This window comes from Trichechus manatus, unplaced genomic scaffold (assembly GCF_000243295.1).
Source record: "Trichechus manatus latirostris isolate Lorelei unplaced genomic scaffold, TriManLat1.0 scaffold00072, whole genome shotgun sequence".
NCBI classification, from domain to species: Eukaryota; Metazoa; Chordata; class Mammalia; order Sirenia; family Trichechidae; genus Trichechus; species Trichechus manatus.
The window spans coordinates 2,412,853-2,431,653 of record NW_004444008.1 but is presented as its reverse complement, the minus strand read 5'-3'; the positions used below and the strand labels follow the sequence as shown (position 1 = coordinate 2,431,653).

Genomic DNA, 18,801 nt, shown 5'->3' with positions numbered 1-18,801 from the left:
CGATGGCAACTGGTTAAAGGGACAGTACGTGGGAAGAGAGAAATCGGAGCATCTATGAAAAATATTCACTGTTTTAAAACTATTTTTTTCATGTTCCAACATCTGTTCTTCCTTCTTTAGCTAATTACAAGTTCCTTTAAAAATTATTATGTATGTGAATTGTTTTAACACCAGAAATTATACATGCTCAATAATACCATGGGAACTTACACAGAGAAATAATTTTAAAAAATGGGAACTGCAAATCTTAAGCAAAACACAAATTAAAAGAGATTGTTGATATAATTAAACATTTACGTTACTTCTCCAGAAGAATGAATGCCTGTCAAGAGCTAAACCAGACAACAATTATACTGTGATCAAAACTTATTTTGACATCCTCTAGCTGACTCTGTATACTTGCAAACTCTCCCGACAACACTTCCCGTCTTTGTTAACTGAAAATCAGTATTGAAAGTGGTACAAGCAGTTAAGCATCTGACAACCAAGCAGAAGGCTGGCAGTTTAAACCCACCCAGGAACGTCTTGGAAGAAAGGCCTGGCGATCTGCTTCTGAAAGATCACAGCCTTGAAAACCTATGGCCCACCGTTCTACTCTGACATACGGGGTTGTCATGAGTTGGAATTGACTTGGCAGCAACCAATAACAACATTAAGGTAGTAATTTTAATATTAACATTAAAGGTATAAAAGGAAACCCTCCATGAGCTGGATTGACATGGTGGCTGCAACAACGGGCTCAAACATACCAACAATTGTGAGGATGGTGCAGGACGGGGCAGTGTTTCGTTCTGTTATACCAGTGGTTACCATGAGTTGGAGTCAACTTTGTGGCAGCTAACATGGACAGCAGCATTAAAGGTACATTGTCAACAACAGCACAGACAGAGAAGCTAAGGAAGGAACAGGCACAGGGAGCGTTCTGCTTTAAGCTTCACAAGTGAAGACTCTTTCTTAAGTTGTTAGCAAGGACCCTGCTTCTCTCATTCACCCTAGCGTCCCCAGGTCCCATCTCAGGGTGGATGTTTAATGCTTATTAATTAAATGTTGTTGTTGATGTTAGGTGCTGTTGAGTCAATGCCGACTCATAGCTACCCTATAGTACAGAGTAAACCTGCCCCATAGGGATTCCAAGGAGCCCCTGGTGGATTCGAACTGCCGATCTTTTGCTTAGCAACTGAGCTCCTGATGGCTATGCCGCCAGTGCTCCATTAATTAAACATTGGAGTGAAAATGGATAACAAACCAAGGTGCTCAGATTCTAGCTACAGAAGCGTGAGCTCAGACAAACATCTACGCAGACGGTAATGTGTACAGGTTTTGCAAACCTGAGCAAACCAAATGAAGACCACACCCCAATCAGCAAAATCAATTAAATAGATGACAAAAGCAGTCGGTTAGAGTGACGTCTTCCAGCGAAGTAGTCTCCTGGGGCTGCCAGAAGAGAAACACCACAAGTGGGTAGCTTTAAAGATCAGACATTTATTTTCTCACAGTTCAGGAGGCTAGAAGTCCAAATTCAGGGCAGTGGCTCTAGAGGAAGGTCCTCCTTTTTCTATTCAGCTTCCAGCAGCTGCCAATCTTTGGCGTTCCTGGCCCTCTAGCTGCAACTGTCTCCGTCGTCCGTCTTACACCTGTGTGTGTGTATGCGTCTGTTCTGCACTTTTTATAACCCAGAGGTGATTAGGATTAGGACCCACCCTACTCACATACGACCTCATTAAAATAACAAAAGAAAATTGAATTTCTAAACAGGGTCACATTTACAAGTATGGGGTTAGGATTTCAATACATATTTTAGGCGGACACAATTCAATCTATAACACCCAGTTTGTTTTTTTGTCTATTTATTTAATTTTTAGAGAGGGTTTTAGAAATGAGGCAATATGTTGGCCTCTACAATGTCGTTCCTACAAGCCTTGTCCACACTTAGCGGAGAAGAGTTAATACTCAGGTTAGCTGTGGGTCTCGGATGGGGACGGCAGGGTGGGGAGAAGGCTATTCTCACTCAGTCACAGCCCAGCTGCTACAAGGCATGGAAAATCCTTCTGGAACCATGGCCACAGCCTGGAGCAGTGTGCCAGGTGGAACTATGATTTTAAAAAAGTAGAGGGAGGCTGAATCCACCCAAAGATGCAAATATGTGTGCTCATGGTTGGCACCACAAACTGCACCCCAAGACATGAAGTCCACAGCTCCATGTGAGGACGACAACATCACTTAGAGCGCACCACTGAAAAATTAGCCTGGCCAGGTGACGTACTCGCTTTAAAAATGTGTGAACCAGCACTATTACTCCAGGAGAACATTCCCTTTTAACTGCAGTGGCAAGTACCTGGTGCAACCAGAGGCATACAAGGCGCACTACAGAAACAGATGAAACATTGGCGCTCAAATTGGAGGGGACATTAAATCCACAAAATGGGCCATTGAGTGTTCTCTGGATAATCCATGATTAGCCCAAAACTCTCTGTAGGGCTATGACAAAATTGTTGTTGTTAGGTGCCATCCAGTCAGTTCCGGCTCACAGAGACCCCATGCACAACAGAACAAAACACTGCCCAGTCCTGAGCCATCTTCACGATCCTTGTTATGCTGGAGCCCATTGTTGTAGCCCCTGTGTCAATTTATCTCGTGGAGGGTCTTCCTCTTTTTTGCTAACCCTCTACTTTACCAAGCATGATGTCCTTCTCCAGGGACTGATCCCTCCTGATAACATGTCCAAATATGTGAGATGAAGTCTCGCCATCCTCGCTTCCAAGGAGCATTCTGGCTGTACCTGTTCCAAGACAGGCTTGTTCATTCTTCTGGCAGTCCAACATCATAATTGAAATGTGTTGATATTTCTTTGGTCTCCTTATTTGTTGTCCAGCTTGATGAGGCAACTGAAAATATCATGGCTTGATTCAGGCACACCTTAGTCCTCAAAGTGACATCTTTGCTTTTCAACACTTTAAAGAGGTCTTTTGCAGCAGATTTTCCCAATGCAATACTGAAGTCTATAAAGCAAGCCTCAACAAATTTAAAAAAGATTGAAATTATATAAAGTATTTTTATGACCACCGTGGAGAGAAATTAGAAATTAGTAACATAAAGAAAGCTGGAAAATACACAAATACATGGAAACTAAATAACACACCATTAAACAGCTAGTGGGTCAAGGAAAAAATCAAAAGAGAAACCAGGAAATACTTAGGGTCCAATGAAAACGAAAGCACAGATACCAAAACTTATGGGATGCAGTGAAGGCAGTCCTCAGAGGGAAATTTACAGCAATCAATGCCTGCATGAAAAAAGAGGAAAGATAGCAAATCAATACGTTAACTCTCCAACCTGAGGAATTAAAAAGAAGAACAAACCAATCCTAAAGCTACCAGAAAAAAGGAAACAACAAAGACCAGAGCAGAGATAAATGAAGTCGAGAACAGAAAATCAACAGAGAGACTCAACAAAACCAGAAGCTGGTTCTGTGAAATGAATAAAATTGACAGACCTTTCACTAGACTGACAAAGAAAAAAAGAGAAAAGATGCAAATAACCCAAACAAGGAACGATCCGGTAGAAATAGAAAGGATTAGAATACTGTGAACCACTGTACGCCAACAATAAATGCAGCAGTCAAGACATCAAACGACGTATTGAATAGGACAAATCTGCTCCAAAAGACCTCTTTGAAGTGTCCAAAAGCAAAGATACTACTTTGAGGACTAAGGTGTGCCTGACCCAAACCATGTTATTTTAATTGCCTCATATGCATGTGAAAGCTGGGCAATGAATAAGGAAGACCTAAGAAGAATTGATGCTTTTGCATTATGGTATTGGTAAAGAATACTGAATATACCATGGACTCCTGGTGGCATGGTGGTTAAAAGCTCAGCTGCTAACCAAAAGGTCAGTAGTTTGAATCCACCAGCTGCTCCTTGGAAACCCTATGGGGCAGTTATACTCTGTCCTATACAGTTGCTATGAGTCAGAATTGACTCAAAGGCAACAGGGTTTTTTTTTTTTTTTTTTTTTTTTCCTGTATGGACTGCCAGCAGAACGAACAAGTCTGTTTTGGAAGAAATACAGAGTGCTACTTAGAAGCAAGGATGGTAAGACTTCGTTTCACATACGTGGGATATGTTATCAGGAGGGATCAGTCCCTGGAGAAGGAAATCATACTTGGTAAGGCAGAGGGTCAGCGAAAGAGGCAGACTGTCAATGAGATGGACTGACACAGTGGCTGCAACAATGGGCTCAAACATAGCAACAATTATGAGGATGGTGCAGAACCGGGCAGTATTTTGTTCTGTTGTGCATAGTGTCGCTATGAGTCAGAACCAACTCGACAGCACCTGACAACAACAATACACCAACAAACTTGGTAACTTATATGAAATGGACAAATTCTTAGAAGCACACAACCTGCCTAAACTGACTCCTGAAGAAATAGAAAATCTCAGCAAACCCATAACAAGTGAAGAGATTGAGTCAGTGTTCTAAAACCTCCCAACAACAACAGAAAGTCCTGGACCAGATGGCTTCACTGGGGAATTCTGCCTACCATTTAGAGAAAAACCAACACCAATCCTGTTCAAATTCTTCCAAAGGGTAGAGAAAAAAGAAATATTTCTTAACTCTTTCTTTGAAGCCAGCATTACCATGATACCACTGCCAAAGACACCACAAGAAAAGAAAACTAGAAGTTAAAATTTCTTATGAATATAGATGAAAAAATTCACAAGAAAATACTAGTAAATGGAATCCAACACATATGAAAAGAGTCATACATGCAGTGCAATGGTTTATTATATATGTGGGCTTTCTGCCCTGGTTTGTAGTTCTGTCAATATGATTTGCTAGGACACAATATTGCATAGGGATTGTTTAGTCTACAATGTAAATAGACTGTGTAAAAACACCCAGTAGTATTAAGTGACCTTTTAGGAATTGGTTGATTAGTATTTAAGTTAATTGTGGTCTACAGAGGGGATTGGTCTACAGAGTTTGTGGTCCTGGTGGGAGGACCATGTCTTGAAATTGACAAGCAGTAGTGTCATGGATTGAACTGTGTCCCCCCAAAAATGTATGTATCAATTTGGCTCGCCATGATTCCCAGGGTTGTGTGGTTGTTCTCCATTTTGTGATTGTAATTTTACATTAAAGAGGATTAGAGTAGAATTGTAATACTACCCTTACTCAGGTCACATCCCTGATCCAATGTAAAGGGAGTTTCCCTGGGGTATGGCCTGCACCACCTTTTATCTCTTATAAGAGATAAAAGGAAAGGGAAGTAAGCGGAGAGTGGGGGACCTCATACCACCAAGAAAGCGGTGCCAGGAGCAGAGCATGTCCTTTGGATCCAGGGTCCCCATGCGGAGAAGCTCCTAGTCTGGGGGAACATTGATGAGAAGGCCGACAGAGAGAGAAAGCCTTCCCCTGGAGCTGACGCCTTGAATTTGGACTTGTAACCTACTAGACCGTGAGAGAATAAATTTCTCTTTGTTGAAGCTATCCACTTGTGGTATTTCTGTTGTAGCAGCACTAGATGACTAAGACAAGTAGGCTTACATAGGAACCAATCCCACGGAGGTTGAGGGGGACCTCACTACCATCAATAAGAGCCTGGAGCAGAGCTTATCTTTGGACCTGGGGTCTCTGAGCTGAGAACCTCTTAGACATAGGAGAGAGAGAGTTGTAACACTGAAGATGGTGAGAGACAGCGTGAGATGGCATAAGACAAAGAGAAGAAGTGGCAACCACAGTAGAGCCCAGCAGCAAAGAAATGGTGGCAGCAGTATGAGCAGTGGGAACGAGCAGACTGGTGTGAGGTGGCTGCAGCGGGCTTGCTGACCCACAGAGCATGAGAAAGTTGAACGCCTTTCAGACAGGAGGGTTGCTGGCAGAGTGTGGTGCATCCAGGCACTTGTCAGTGGACCCAAAAGAGCTGTAACACTTGCCCAAGCAGGGCAGAGGCTGAGAAGAAGCTCAGGACTGTCTTGGTTTGAAGCTGTCCTGACTGAGTTGTATACTGTTACTTCCAAGTTGATCCTGATCCCAGGTTGTAGCCTGTTACTTCCCTAATATGCCACATATTTTGAGTATGGTCTGTGAGTTCTGTGTGGCCACTGCAATGAATTATCGAACCTAGCACGGAAGTAGAGAGTGCCGAGGGAAGGATGGCTGGTGTCAGAAAAGATAAAAAGGTTGGAGAGAGGAGGTATGTCTGACCTCCACCTTATAGGAATCAGCTTTGGGCTGATCCTGATTCTCTTCCCTCCTCGTGAATGCAGACGAGGTGTGACACTAATAGATTACATACACCATGACTAAGTCGGATTTATTCCAGGAATTCAAGGATGGTTCAACATTAGAAAATCAATTAATGTAATATATTACCTCAATCGAACTAAGAAAAAGAACCACATGATCATTTCAATTGACACAGAAGAAGCATTTGATAAAATTCAACACCCTTTCTTAATAAAAGCACTCAACAAGATAGGAATAGATGCTAAGCCCCTCAGTATGATTAAGGGCCTCTATAAAAAACCAACAGCCAACATTATACTTAATGGAGAAAGATTGAGAGCTTGCCCCTTAAAATCAAGAACAAGTCAAGGAAGCCTGCTCTCACCACTCCTATTCAATACTGTATTGGAGGCCCTACCTAGAGCAATAAGGCAAGAAAAAGACATAAAAGGCACCCAAATTGGAAAGAAAGAAGCAAAATTATTGCTATTTGCAGATGACATGATCCCATACATAGAAAATCCCAAAGAATCCACTAATCCCACTAAAAAGCTTCTAGAGCTAATAGAGGAAGTTAACAAAGTTGAAAGGTACAAGGTCAACACACAAAAATCAGTTGGATTTCTATACACCAGCAATGAGAAATCCGAGAAGGAAATTAAGAAAACAATTCCATTTACAATAGCATGTAAAATAATAAAATACCTAGCAATAAATTTAACCTGGCATGTGAAAGGTTTTTACAATGAAGGTCACAAAATACTGCTGAAAGAGACTAAAGAAGACTTGAGTAAATAGACACCCTTTGTTCATGGACTGAGAGACTCAATATAGTTTAGATGTCTATACTAACCAAAGTGATCTATAGATTAAATGCAATCCTGATCAAAATTTCAGCAACCTCTTTTATAGAAATGGAAAAACCAATAATTAATTTTATATGGAAGGGCAAGAAGTCCTGAATAGCTAAAGCAATTTTGAAGAACAAAGTAGGACTTACACTTCCTGACTTCAAAACATACTATACAGCTACAGTAATCAAAAGAGTCTGGTACTGATATACCAACGGACACAGAGACCAACAGAATAGAATTGAGAGTCCCGAAATAAACCCACACCAGGCCATGGTGTTTTCAATCGCCTCATATGCTTGGGAAAGCTGTACAATGAATAAGGAAGACCGAAGAAGAATCGATGCCTTCGGATTGTGGTGTTGGCAAAGAATGCTGACTATACCATGGCCTGCCAAAAGAAGGAACAAATCTGTGTTGGAAGAAGTACAACCAGAATGTTCCTTGGAAGCAAGGATGGCAAGACTACATCTCACATCCTTTGGACATGTTATCAGGAGAGATCAGTCCCTAGAGAAGGACATCATACTTGGGAAAGTAAAGGCCCAGTGAAAAAGAGGAAGACCATCAACAAGATGGACTGAAACAGTGGCTGCAACAATGGGTTCAAGTATAACAATGATTGTGAGGATGGCACAGGACCGGGCAGTGTTTTGTTCTGTTGTACATAGGGTTGCTGTGAGTCGGAACTGACTTGACGGCATCTAACAAAAACAACAACAGCAGTGGTCAACTGATTTGTAGCAAGGATGATGTTATGGATTAAATTGTGTCCCCCCAAAATGTGTGTCAACTTGGCTAGCTACGATTCCCAGTATTGTGTGGCTGTCCTCCATTTTTTGATCTGATGTACTCATCCTATGTGTTGTAAGTCCTTACCTCTACGATGTTAATGAGGCAGTATTAAAGGTAGTTATGTTAATGAGGCAGGCACAATCTATACGATTATGTTGTATCTTGAATCAATCTCTTTTGAGATATAAAAGAGAGAAGCTAGCAGAGAGGAGAGGGACCACATTACCACCAAGAAAGAAGAGCCAGGAGCAGAGTGCATCCTTTGGATCTGGGGTTCCTGCACTGAGAAGCTTCTAGACCAGGAGAATGATGACAAGGACTTTCCCCTAGAGCCGACAGAGAGAGAAAGCCTTCCTCTAAGGTGGCACCCTGAATTTGGACTTCTAGACTTCTAAACTGTGAGAGAATAAATTTCTGTTTCTTAAAGCCATCCACTTATGGTATTTCTGTTATAGCAGCACTAGAAAGGAATCCTGGTGGCACAGTGGTTAAAAGCTATGGCTGCTAACCAAACGGTTGGCAGTTCAAATCCACCAGCTGCTCCTTGGAAACCCTATAGGGCAGTTCTACTCTGTCTTACAGAGTCATTATGAGTTGGAATCAACTCAACGGCAACTGTTTTCTTTTTGTATTTTTTTTAGCACTAAATAACTAAGACAAGTGCTAACTCCATCCATTGGGAAGGATGAGAAAGTCGTGCTGGGAAAATTGGATTTCCACATGTAGAAGAATGAATCAGGTCCCATGCCGCACACCATACATAAAAAACAATTCAAAGTGGATCAAGGACCTAAATGTAAAAACTAAAATCATAAAAGTCTTTGAAGAAAACATAGGCTGTGGCAGCGGGGCCTAGTTTTTAATGATGGACTATCAGATATGATAACAAAAGCAAGAGCAGCAAAAGATAAAATAGATAAATGTGACCTCATAAAAATTATTATTATTATTTTTTTTCGTTCATCAAAGGACTTTACCAAAAAAGTGAAGATACAACCTACAGATTGGGAGAAAAACTTCAAGAACCATATATCCAACAAGGTTCTAACATCCAATATATATAGAAAACTAATACAACTTATCAACAAAAAGACAACCCAAAAAAGGGCAAGGGCTTGAACAGACATTTCAAAAGAGGATATTCAAATGGTCAAGAAGCACATGAAAAGATGCTCAGCATCTTTAGCCCGTAGGGAGAGGCAAACCAAAACCACAGTGAGACACCTTCACTCTCACTAGGACGGTTAAGGAAAAAAAATGGGGAAGATAAGAAATGTTGGTGAGGATATGAGAAATTGGTATCCTTACCCACTGCTGGTGGGGATGCAAAATGGTACAGCCACTGTGGAAACAGTCTGGCAGTTCCTCAAACAGGTAACCATAGAACTACTATATGACCCAGCAATTCCACTCCTAAGTCTATACCCGAGACCCGAAACCAGCACCACAAATAGACACATGTTCACTGTAGCACTATTCACAGTGGCCTAAAGGTGGAGGCACCCAAGTGTCCATCAACAAATGAATGGATAAACACAATGTGGTCCATCCATACAATGGAATAGTGCTCAGCCGTAAAGAGAAATGAAGGCCTGATACGCGTTCCAACATGGAGGAATCTAAAAGATGGAGGTCTGCCGGGAGGTGCGTATGGAAAAGAAGAGTCCTAAATTTTTAGAAGTAACATCTATTAAGGCTTTACATTTAAAAAGCCAGATCTTATTTACTCATTATTTAGCAGTTAAATGCCTGGCATCTTTTAAAACAGAGACTTGGGTTCCTTCAGTTAAATACGTGTTATGCCTACAAAAGAATCTGTTTGTTCTATAGGGGAATTTTTAACTTACGGCCATTTAGTGAAAGGTGTTATGGCTGGGACTACCGGTATTGTGTTTCTGTAAGGACATTTTTAGGTATTTGAATGTCAGGTGTTGGAGAATCTGTCATGGGACTTACTGTTTAAGTATAAAGAAAATGTGTGTGTGTGTCACTTGTCACTTTCATAGCAGAAAACTTCAATGCAGGAAAGCTTCTCCTATCAATTAACTTTGCAATCACTGTATTTTAATTTGTGTAAAGCAGAAGTCTGTATGACTTCTTTCAATAGTATAAATAAAACATTTTTGTGAAATACTCCAGATTTACACCAGCAATTGCAATCTCAGAGACTGTAGATGATTATTTATATGTCCTGGAGGCAGACTTTTGATGGATTAATTCTTATAATCCATCATTTTTCTTTTCTCCCCATCTGTGTCATGCATCATTTTTATACTTGACTGCAGAAATTCCGGTGCTATATTTCAGGAAACTTACATTTTTTTGGCCAAGCTCTATGCTACCTGATTATGCGTCCTGATATCAACTTTTTCAAAACGCTCAACCCTCTTTTAACAAAATGTGAGATTTTTACTCGACAATCTTTCGTATCTCCAAGCTCTTCACTGAGATATTTCCTAACAACAGAGAGCCAATTTTGCATCCCACGCTTAATGAAGATGCGACATCAAGTTTCACCTAGCGGACCGACTATTAATCGTTCCCCTGAGAGAGGGATACTTGGGAATGTGAGTGAATGCATCTAAACCACAGCGTGACGGTGCGTGCCCACTGTGGCCTCCTTGAGGAGGGTCAACAGCCCTTGTTTAGCTTCCACGGTAACCAATCAGATGACAATCCTTAGATTGGCTCCATCAGCTACACTGCAACAATTGAACAGTATCGTGAAGGAAGAACATGCCTCGTGATATCAGATGTGAAATGCTATTTGCTGCCACCCAGATTTTCATGCTGTGGTGGCTTGTGTGTTGCTGTGGTGCTGGAAGCTATGCCACCAGTATTTCAAGTACCAGCAGGGTCACGCGTGGTGGACAGGTTTCAACAGAGCTTCCAGATGAAGACAGAGTAGGAAGAAAAGCCTGGTGATCTAATTCTGAAAGTCAGCCAATGAAAACCCTATGGATCACAACAGAACATTGTCTGACAGTGCTGGAAGAGGAGCCTCTAGGTTGGAAGGCACTCAAATACACAGTGGCCGCAGCAATGGACTCAACAATTCCAAAAACTGTGAAGATGGTGCAGGACTGGCCAGCATTTTGTTCTGTTGTCCGTGGGGCCGTCATGAGGGCAAGGTGACTCAGTGACAACCCACAACAACAACAAATGTTATGCGAGGTGCATCTTCCATAGAGGGGTCCCGACATTAGTCAGTATCAGCGCCATTGGCTCAGGGGGCCCATTTTTAACAAGCCTGTCTACCTGTTTCTTGTTGTCATTTTTTTCTTCAACTGACTATGCAAAGGCATTCCACTGTGTGGATCATAACAAATTACGGATAACACTGATGTCTTAGGCTGGCTTCTCTACAGAAGCAAAACCAGTAAAGTGTCTATAAATATACAGAAACCAAACCAATCCCGTTGCCGTCGAGTTGATTCCGACTCACAGCGACCCTATAGGACAGAGTAGAACTGCCCCAACAGGGTTTCCAAGGAGCGGCTGGTGGGTCCAAACTGCTGACCTTTTGGTTAGCAGCCATAGCTCTTAACCACTGCACCACCAGGGCTCCATAAATATACATATATACATACGTACATACAGACATAGTGAGAGAGAGATTTATGTCAAGGAAATGGCTCACGTGGTTGTAGAGGCTGTAAAGTCCCAAGTCCATGGGTCAGGTTGGAGGCTTCTCCTGACTCACATAGCTGCAGGAGCTGGAGAACCCAAGATCGGCAGGTCAGAAAATAGGCCTCTGGCTCACAGGCTTTGGAGGCCGACAAATCCGAAGATTGGCAGGTAAGCTAGCATGCTGCTGGCTCACAGACTGTGGAGGTTGATAAATCCCGAAATTGGCAAGTAAGCTGCTAGCTCAAGTCCCAAGAACACTTCCTTTCAACTGACTGGCTATTCGTAGCAGATCCCATCACGGAGGTGATTACATCATTATATGACTCCCAAACTACATCATACTGAGAATCATGGCCTAGTCAAGTTGACACACAACCTTAACGATGACAATTCTGAAGAATGGGAATTCCACAACACTTAATTGTGCTCATGTGGAACCCGTACATAGACCAAGAGGTAGTCGTTCGAACAGAACAAGAGGATACTTTGTGGTTTAAAGTCAGGAAAGGTGTATGTCAGGGTTGTATCCTTTCACCATACTTACTCAATCTGTATCCTGAGCAAATAATCGGAGAAGCTGGACTATATGAAGAAGAACCGGGCATTTGCTCACTATCCCAGTTAAGAAGCTTGAGTACAGACAAGCAGCTGAAGGCTGTGGATAACAGTTAAAGAAAAGACAGTGGGAAGGAGAACTCAGTGAGGACCCAGGGCGTGGGCCTCCCGCCGGAACTGCACAGGCATCTCTGCAGATGATGCTTACACAGGCAGATGGGGGGATCGTACCCCCATCCCAGAAACGGAGGCTGAGTCTCGGAAACATCACTGGACCTGCCACCCAGCTAGAAACTGGCAAGCAGATAATCGAATTCATGGCTCCCAAATCAATAAATTATCTATGCTTACAGCTAGTGTTTTGATAAAAACTGCCTTCTGAAAGAGACACACTCTGTGGCCAAAGCCTTATAAACTGCAGCTAGAAGAGGAAAAGCAAGCACTTAACTCTATGTAAATAACTATTGTTTTAAAATGAGCTTCTTAGTAATATGAGAAAAAAGTTCCCATCGAGTTGACTCCAACTCGGAGCAACCCTATAGGACAGAGTAGAACTGCCCCACCGGGTTTTCAAGGAGCGGCTAGAGGGTTCAAACTGCTAATATTTTGGTTAGCAGACAAGACCTTGACCGCTTCACCCCGCGGTCCAGTAATAAGATAGAGATGCTGTATTTGTAAGCACCCGAAGACCCCGGCCCACCCTCATCCTACAGACATGTCTCAGCGGGCGTAAGCCAGTGTTTCTGCCTTCTAAGAGACAGAGACGGGGATAAACGGGAAAGCCACACGAGAAGGCAAACAAACACAGGGCTCCCACCAGGAAGAAACAGGGATCGCGTCCCTGGGCTGGAAACCCTGGGGGCGCAGTGCTTAAGAGCTACAGCTGCTAACCAAAAGGTCAGCAGTTCAAATCCACCAGGCACTCCTTGGAAACTCTATGGGGCAGTTCTACTCTGTCTACAGGGTCACTAGGAGTCGGAATCAACTTGACGGCAATGGGATTGGGTTTCCGTGTGCCAGGACAACACCTTTGTGGAAGTAGGCAGCCTATAGATTAGGTTTGGTGGGGGAAAAAAAAAATCCTAAAATCCCTAAAAACAATTCATTAGTCTCATTGAAGACCTGCATGATATATTTCTGGATTTGAAAACTGGTATGACATTTAGCTCATAAACCATAATTCTGTAAATTTGGGCAAAAGTCAATACATACATTAACATTTTTAGAGACACTTTCAATGTCTACCTTTGTTAACATGTAGTAGGCGCGCACACACACACACACACACACACACACACACACACACGTGATTACACAAAAGATAGGCTGTACTCTTTCCCTAAAAGATTTTTTTTCATCAAAGTGTTTTTTGAATGTAATTACTGAAGTTAATTTATAATCAGAAACGTATGTGAAATGCTTTCTGAGCTCCTAGTCCTGTAAGATCAACACAATCCGGCTTCTCCCTGTGGGTTCCCAGTAGATGATCAGACAGGGCTGCAAATCCCTGACCTCAGATGCCAAGCCCCCAGACCCAGAGGAGAGAGACGTGGCAGGGCGCAGAGTCATCACGTTTGAACCGCTCTTCTAGAACATGTGGATGTTTGCAGATTCACCTTCCACACTTACAAAACTAATTCCAAGCTTGACATCTGAAAAGTCAGTAACTGCGGCACCGTACACTGCCCGGGAAGATTTCCGTGACAGGTTGTACTGAACCTACCACAATATCCTTGCCAGTGTGAAGGGCAAGAAATCTAATTGCAAATCCCAATAACAAACACCTCCTCGGGTCAGGTGCAATATCTGCTGGAACACCTCATATTCCTCTTCCTGACTCCGTGTTTCACAAAGCGAGCTGGGCTGTGTGGTTTTTGCAGCTGTTACGGAGCGAACTGTGTCCTCCTGAAATAGGTGTTGTCAATCTTAACCCCTACACCTGTGGTTATAATCCCATTTAGGAACGGGTTGTCTTTGTTATCTTAATAATGTGGTACCAGTGTAGCGCATGTTTTAAGTCAATGTCTTTTGGGATATAAAAGGGCAGATGAAGCAAGCAGAGATGGGGGAACGGAGATGCCACACCACGCGAAGAACACCAAGGAACCCAAGAACAGAAGCTGAAAAGACAAGGACCTTCCCCCAGAGCCGAGAGAAAGCCTCCCCCCAGAGCCAACACCCTGAATTCAGACTTCCAGCCTCCTGAACTGTGAGGAAATAAGTTTCTGTTTGTTAAAACCACCCACTTGTGGTATTTCCGTTATAGCAGCACTAAGAATCTAAGACAGTGTCTCATGAAAAAGGCTTTACAGTAGCAAAAAATCCCCAGTGCTCAGCCTCACAAGCCTGGGATGAAAGACTGACTGGAGAGGTCTGAGGAAGGGGGCTCCCCCCGCAAAACACTCACCTGTGTCTCTCTGCCACCCTCTCTCCGTGGTGCTCAGCACTGTAGTGGGGGGCATGTGGGGAAAGACCAGCGGCTGGACATTCCCAGACATTCTCAGAGATGAACAGGGAGAGGACACGGGCCTTTGAAAACTGCTTGCAGGGGTTTGAGTTTTTTTCTGAGGGTCAAAGTGTTAAAAGAAATATGACTGGCTACGGCGGAAGAAAAGCAAAGCCATATGTTGTCTTTTCTCCTCTCTGAATTGTCACCAACTCACTCTGACGAGGGCTCCACATGATTCTCAGTCTTGAGAGTCTCAGTTCATTCTGAGCGTGGCCCAGCATGGAGGCCTTCTTCCAGTTTCCCAAATAACACACAGGGACTAGAGTGAAGCAGTCTGCAGTTGTTGGCACATGTCAGAATTCAGATCTGGGAAACCCCTGGGGCACTTCACCCCATGTGTGAATAGTTAATTCAAGAAGCCTCTAGGCTACTCTGACCATCTAGTATCTCCTCTATACATTCATGAGCAGAGAATCCCACGTGATTCACACCATCGAATATGAACACAGCATGCAGTGTCTTGGCATGCCGTGTTTACAGAGCATTTACTGTTTGCAAAGCACCTCGTGTGAGAATCTAACGTTTTCAGAATATCCAGTGTGTTAAGAGCACCTACTGTGTGCAGAACACCTAGTAGGTGTAGAGCATCCAGTGTGTACATGTGCTGTGTTTGCAGAGCACCTAGTGTGTGCAGAGCACTTACTGGTTGCAGAACACCTAGTGTGTGCTCACTCTGGAATCACAGCTCCACACTGTGCTGGGGAGTGAGGAGGAAGCTACTCACCACATTACAGCCTGCGCAGTCCGGTCCATTCTCGCAAGTCCTGCGGCGAGCTTGAATGCCACCCCCACACTGGGCTGTGCACCGTTCCCAAGGACCCCAGCCTGTCCAGAACACGTGTGGGGGGCAGAGCAAATGTTCATTGCAGTATCTGTGATGAGGAAACAGAAACTGCTTAGTGCAACGTGAGGCCACCGGCCTTCCCACTCCGCTGTTTCACAGATGCTGAACACATGGTCATGCTCCATGTGGGGGCTTTGTGTTCCGAGTGGCGGCACAGGAGAGGAGGCAGATGTGGCTTTGGCCATGCGCGTGTACAAGGACAGTGGGATGCATGGAAGGCAATGAGGAAAATGCGGAACTCACAATGCAGGATGGATCTTCCTGTGCAGCCAATAAAGGAGAAACAAATAAAACAGAACCCTTCAATAGACACCCGGAAATGAGAACATACAGAAAAACATTCCTACAGAGCACGGGTCTTGTAAACATGTACATTAACAGACCAAGTGGGCTATAGATACACACCCAGCAAGGCATTGTTTGGAATTCATTTCTCTTCCTTGAATCAAATATGTCCTGCAATTCCCTTAGTATAAGTTAAAGAAAAGTTACAGCATGATTTTAGCGTGGAGCACTTAGCTCTATAGTGCTTCAGTTATTGCGTGGTTACTCTTATTGGCGGGCTCTTAGAATGCTGTCAAAAACCTTAATTTAAAAGACCATAAGTTAAGCAAAAAGCTAATTTCCCATTTACAAACATAAGTCCTATTTCTTAGAGATTAAACATACTTTCGTACCTCTACACAGGTAACCCAGATTGCCAATTTTTAGCCAAATATCCAGTGTTTCCTTGGCCGTATGATTAGTGGAATTTCTTTTCAGTATTTAATAACACAAATGAAACGAGGGAGAAAACAAAACAATAACAACAAGGAGAAAACAGCCTGGTATTCTACTGCCTGCAGCCCATAGCGGGTGAGGGCTCACCCGAAAAGAAGTCACATTTAGGGGGACACCTTTGCCGATTGAGGGAACAATTTAGATCCAACAGTCTCTCTACTAAGGACTAACTTGGGAAGGAAAGACTTTTTCTCATGTCTCAGGCCGTCCTTGTTCAGGAAGAAGAGGCAGAGGCGTCCAGCTGCTGAGCCGAATCCGTCCCTCTAATGCCATCATGACCAACCCAAGCTCAATTCTCAGTGCACAGACGAGGACAATTGCAAAGAGCTCTTTCCAGTCGCCCAGGAATCCATAATCTGAGACGGACACAAGGCCAGGGCTGCAGGACAGAAAACATACCTGGCCACACAGTGTTCCATTACACTGCACCTCACATGAGCCGAGGAAATGCGTTTCTGGAGGAGAAAATAAGGGCAAACAGTACCCGAAACCAGTACAAGTAATCTGGGGGTGTAGTTTCCTGACAAGGAGCCCTGGTGGCACAGTGGTTAAGCGCTCGGCTGTTAAGCGAAAAGTCAGCTGTTAGAAACCACCAGCTGCTCTATGGGGGAAAGATGTGGCAGTCTGCTTCCATAAAGATTTAAAAAAACCATTGCTGTTGAGTTGATTCTGACTCATAGTGACCCTATAGGACAGAGTAGAACTGTCCCATAGGGTCTCCAAGGAGTGGCTGGTGAATTTGAACTGCCGACCTTTTGCTTACCAGCTGAGCTCTTAACCACTGCACCACCAGGGCTCTAGCCTTGGAAATCCTATGGGGCAATTCTACTGTCCTACAGGGTTGTTCTGAGTCACAATTCACTCGATGGCCGTAGGTGGGGTGGAGTTTCCTGACAACAATCGCTGATAAGAGTCATCTGTTTTTCCATCAACCCAGGAAAACCTGGAGAAAGGAGAGGCTTCAGGAGCAGGCACAAGGGCGCAACGTAAAAGGATGCCAAGCTGAAGGGCGTCAATGCAGCAGGGCATCTGGAGTGTCAGGGGGCATTTTGGAAAAGGATGGCGGGAAGAAATGAGAAAAGTGAAGCAAGAAAGAGGATTCAGGAGAAAAGCATATAGAAGGTGACACGATGTGGGAGGATGTCTTTATGGAACAGACTGGAAGAGCCTGAACTTTAGAAGGTCCCACAGAGCTCCAGGGACACAACAGCCCCGTCAGAGTTAGATCGTGAAGACCCCCCTCCACTGGGGGTTGGTGGGTCATCTTGCTGGTGGCCCAGAGCCCACTGAGACTGAAGCAGCCTTCTTGTTTCAGGGAGCAGCTGAGTCCAGAGACAGGTGAGGCCACCAGCAGGAGGAACTGATGAGCCCAAGCCCGACCAGAGGACTTTCCACTGGTGAAAAGGAGTTTTGCCCCAGGATGGAATATCCCCGAAGGCTCACCTAGACTAGATGGAGATGATTCATAAGATGGGATTTTAGACTCGGGGCTGATTTAGAACTTTCTGAGATTATGTAATGGGGTGAATGTGTTTTGCGTATCGGAAGGACATGGATTTTGGGGGCCAACGGGTGGAATGTTATGGATTGAACTGTGTTCCTCAAAAATATGTGCTGGAAATTCTAACTCCTATACCTGTGAAGTCATAGGGTCACTATGAGATAGAATCTAATTGAGGGCAATGGTTTCTGTTTTTCTTTTTTTTTAATACTTGTGGATGTAACCCCATTTGGGAGTGGGTTTTCTTTGTTATGTTAATGAGGCTGCATGAGGGTAGGGTAGGTGTGTCTTAACTAATCACCTTTGAGATACACACAGAGCAGATTAAGCACAGAGAGGGAGCACAAATGGATGGAAGATAAATGCCACATGAAGATCTCCAAGGAACAGAAGCTAAAAAGAGACAAGAACTTTCCCCCAGCACTGACAGCGAGAGCCTTCCCCTGGAGCTGGAGTCCCGAATTCAGACTTCTAGGCTCCTCAACTATGGGAAAGGAGCCCTGGTGGTGCAATTGTTAAGCGTTCGGCTGCTAACCAAAAGGTTGGCATTTCAAACCCACCAGCATCTCTGCAGTATGAAAGACTTGGCAATCTGCTCCCTTAAAGACTGTTGTTATTGTTGTTACATGCCGTCGAGTTGGTTCCGACTCAGAGTGACCCTATGTACAACGGAATGAAACACTGCCTGGTCCTGTGCCATGCCCACAATCGTTGTTGTGCTTGAGCCCATTTTTGCAGCCACTGTGTCAATCCATCTCCTTGAGGGTCTTCTTCTTCTTCGCCAACAGCACAATTCGAAGGCTTCAATTCTTCTTTGGTCTTCCTTATTCATTGTCCAGCTTTTGCATACATATGAGGCAACTGAAAACACCATGGCTTGGGTCAGGTACAACTTAGTCTTCGAGGTGACATCTTTGCGTTTCAAAACTTTAAAGAGGTCTTTTGCAGCAGATTTGCCCAATGCAACGCGTCATTTGATTTCCTGACTGCTGCTTCCATGGATGTTGATTGTGGATCCAGGTAAAATGAAATCCTTGACAACTTCAATCTTTTCTCCATTTATCACGATGTTGCTTATTGGTCCAGTTGTGAGGATTTTTGT

The 18,801-nt window shown here is 43.7% G+C and overlaps 1 protein-coding gene across 1 annotated transcript in view; it reads right to left on the bottom strand.

Moving 5' to 3' along the window:
* SEMA5A (semaphorin 5A) overlaps nucleotides 1-18,801 on the bottom strand; it is a 332,779-nt gene that overhangs the window by 50,966 nt on the left and 263,012 nt on the right. The window contains exon 14 of the mRNA XM_004380268.1: nucleotides 15,299-15,446. Within this exon, the coding sequence (XP_004380325.1) occupies nucleotides 15,299-15,446 (148 nt within the window). The remainder of the gene's footprint in view (nucleotides 1-15,298; nucleotides 15,447-18,801) is intronic.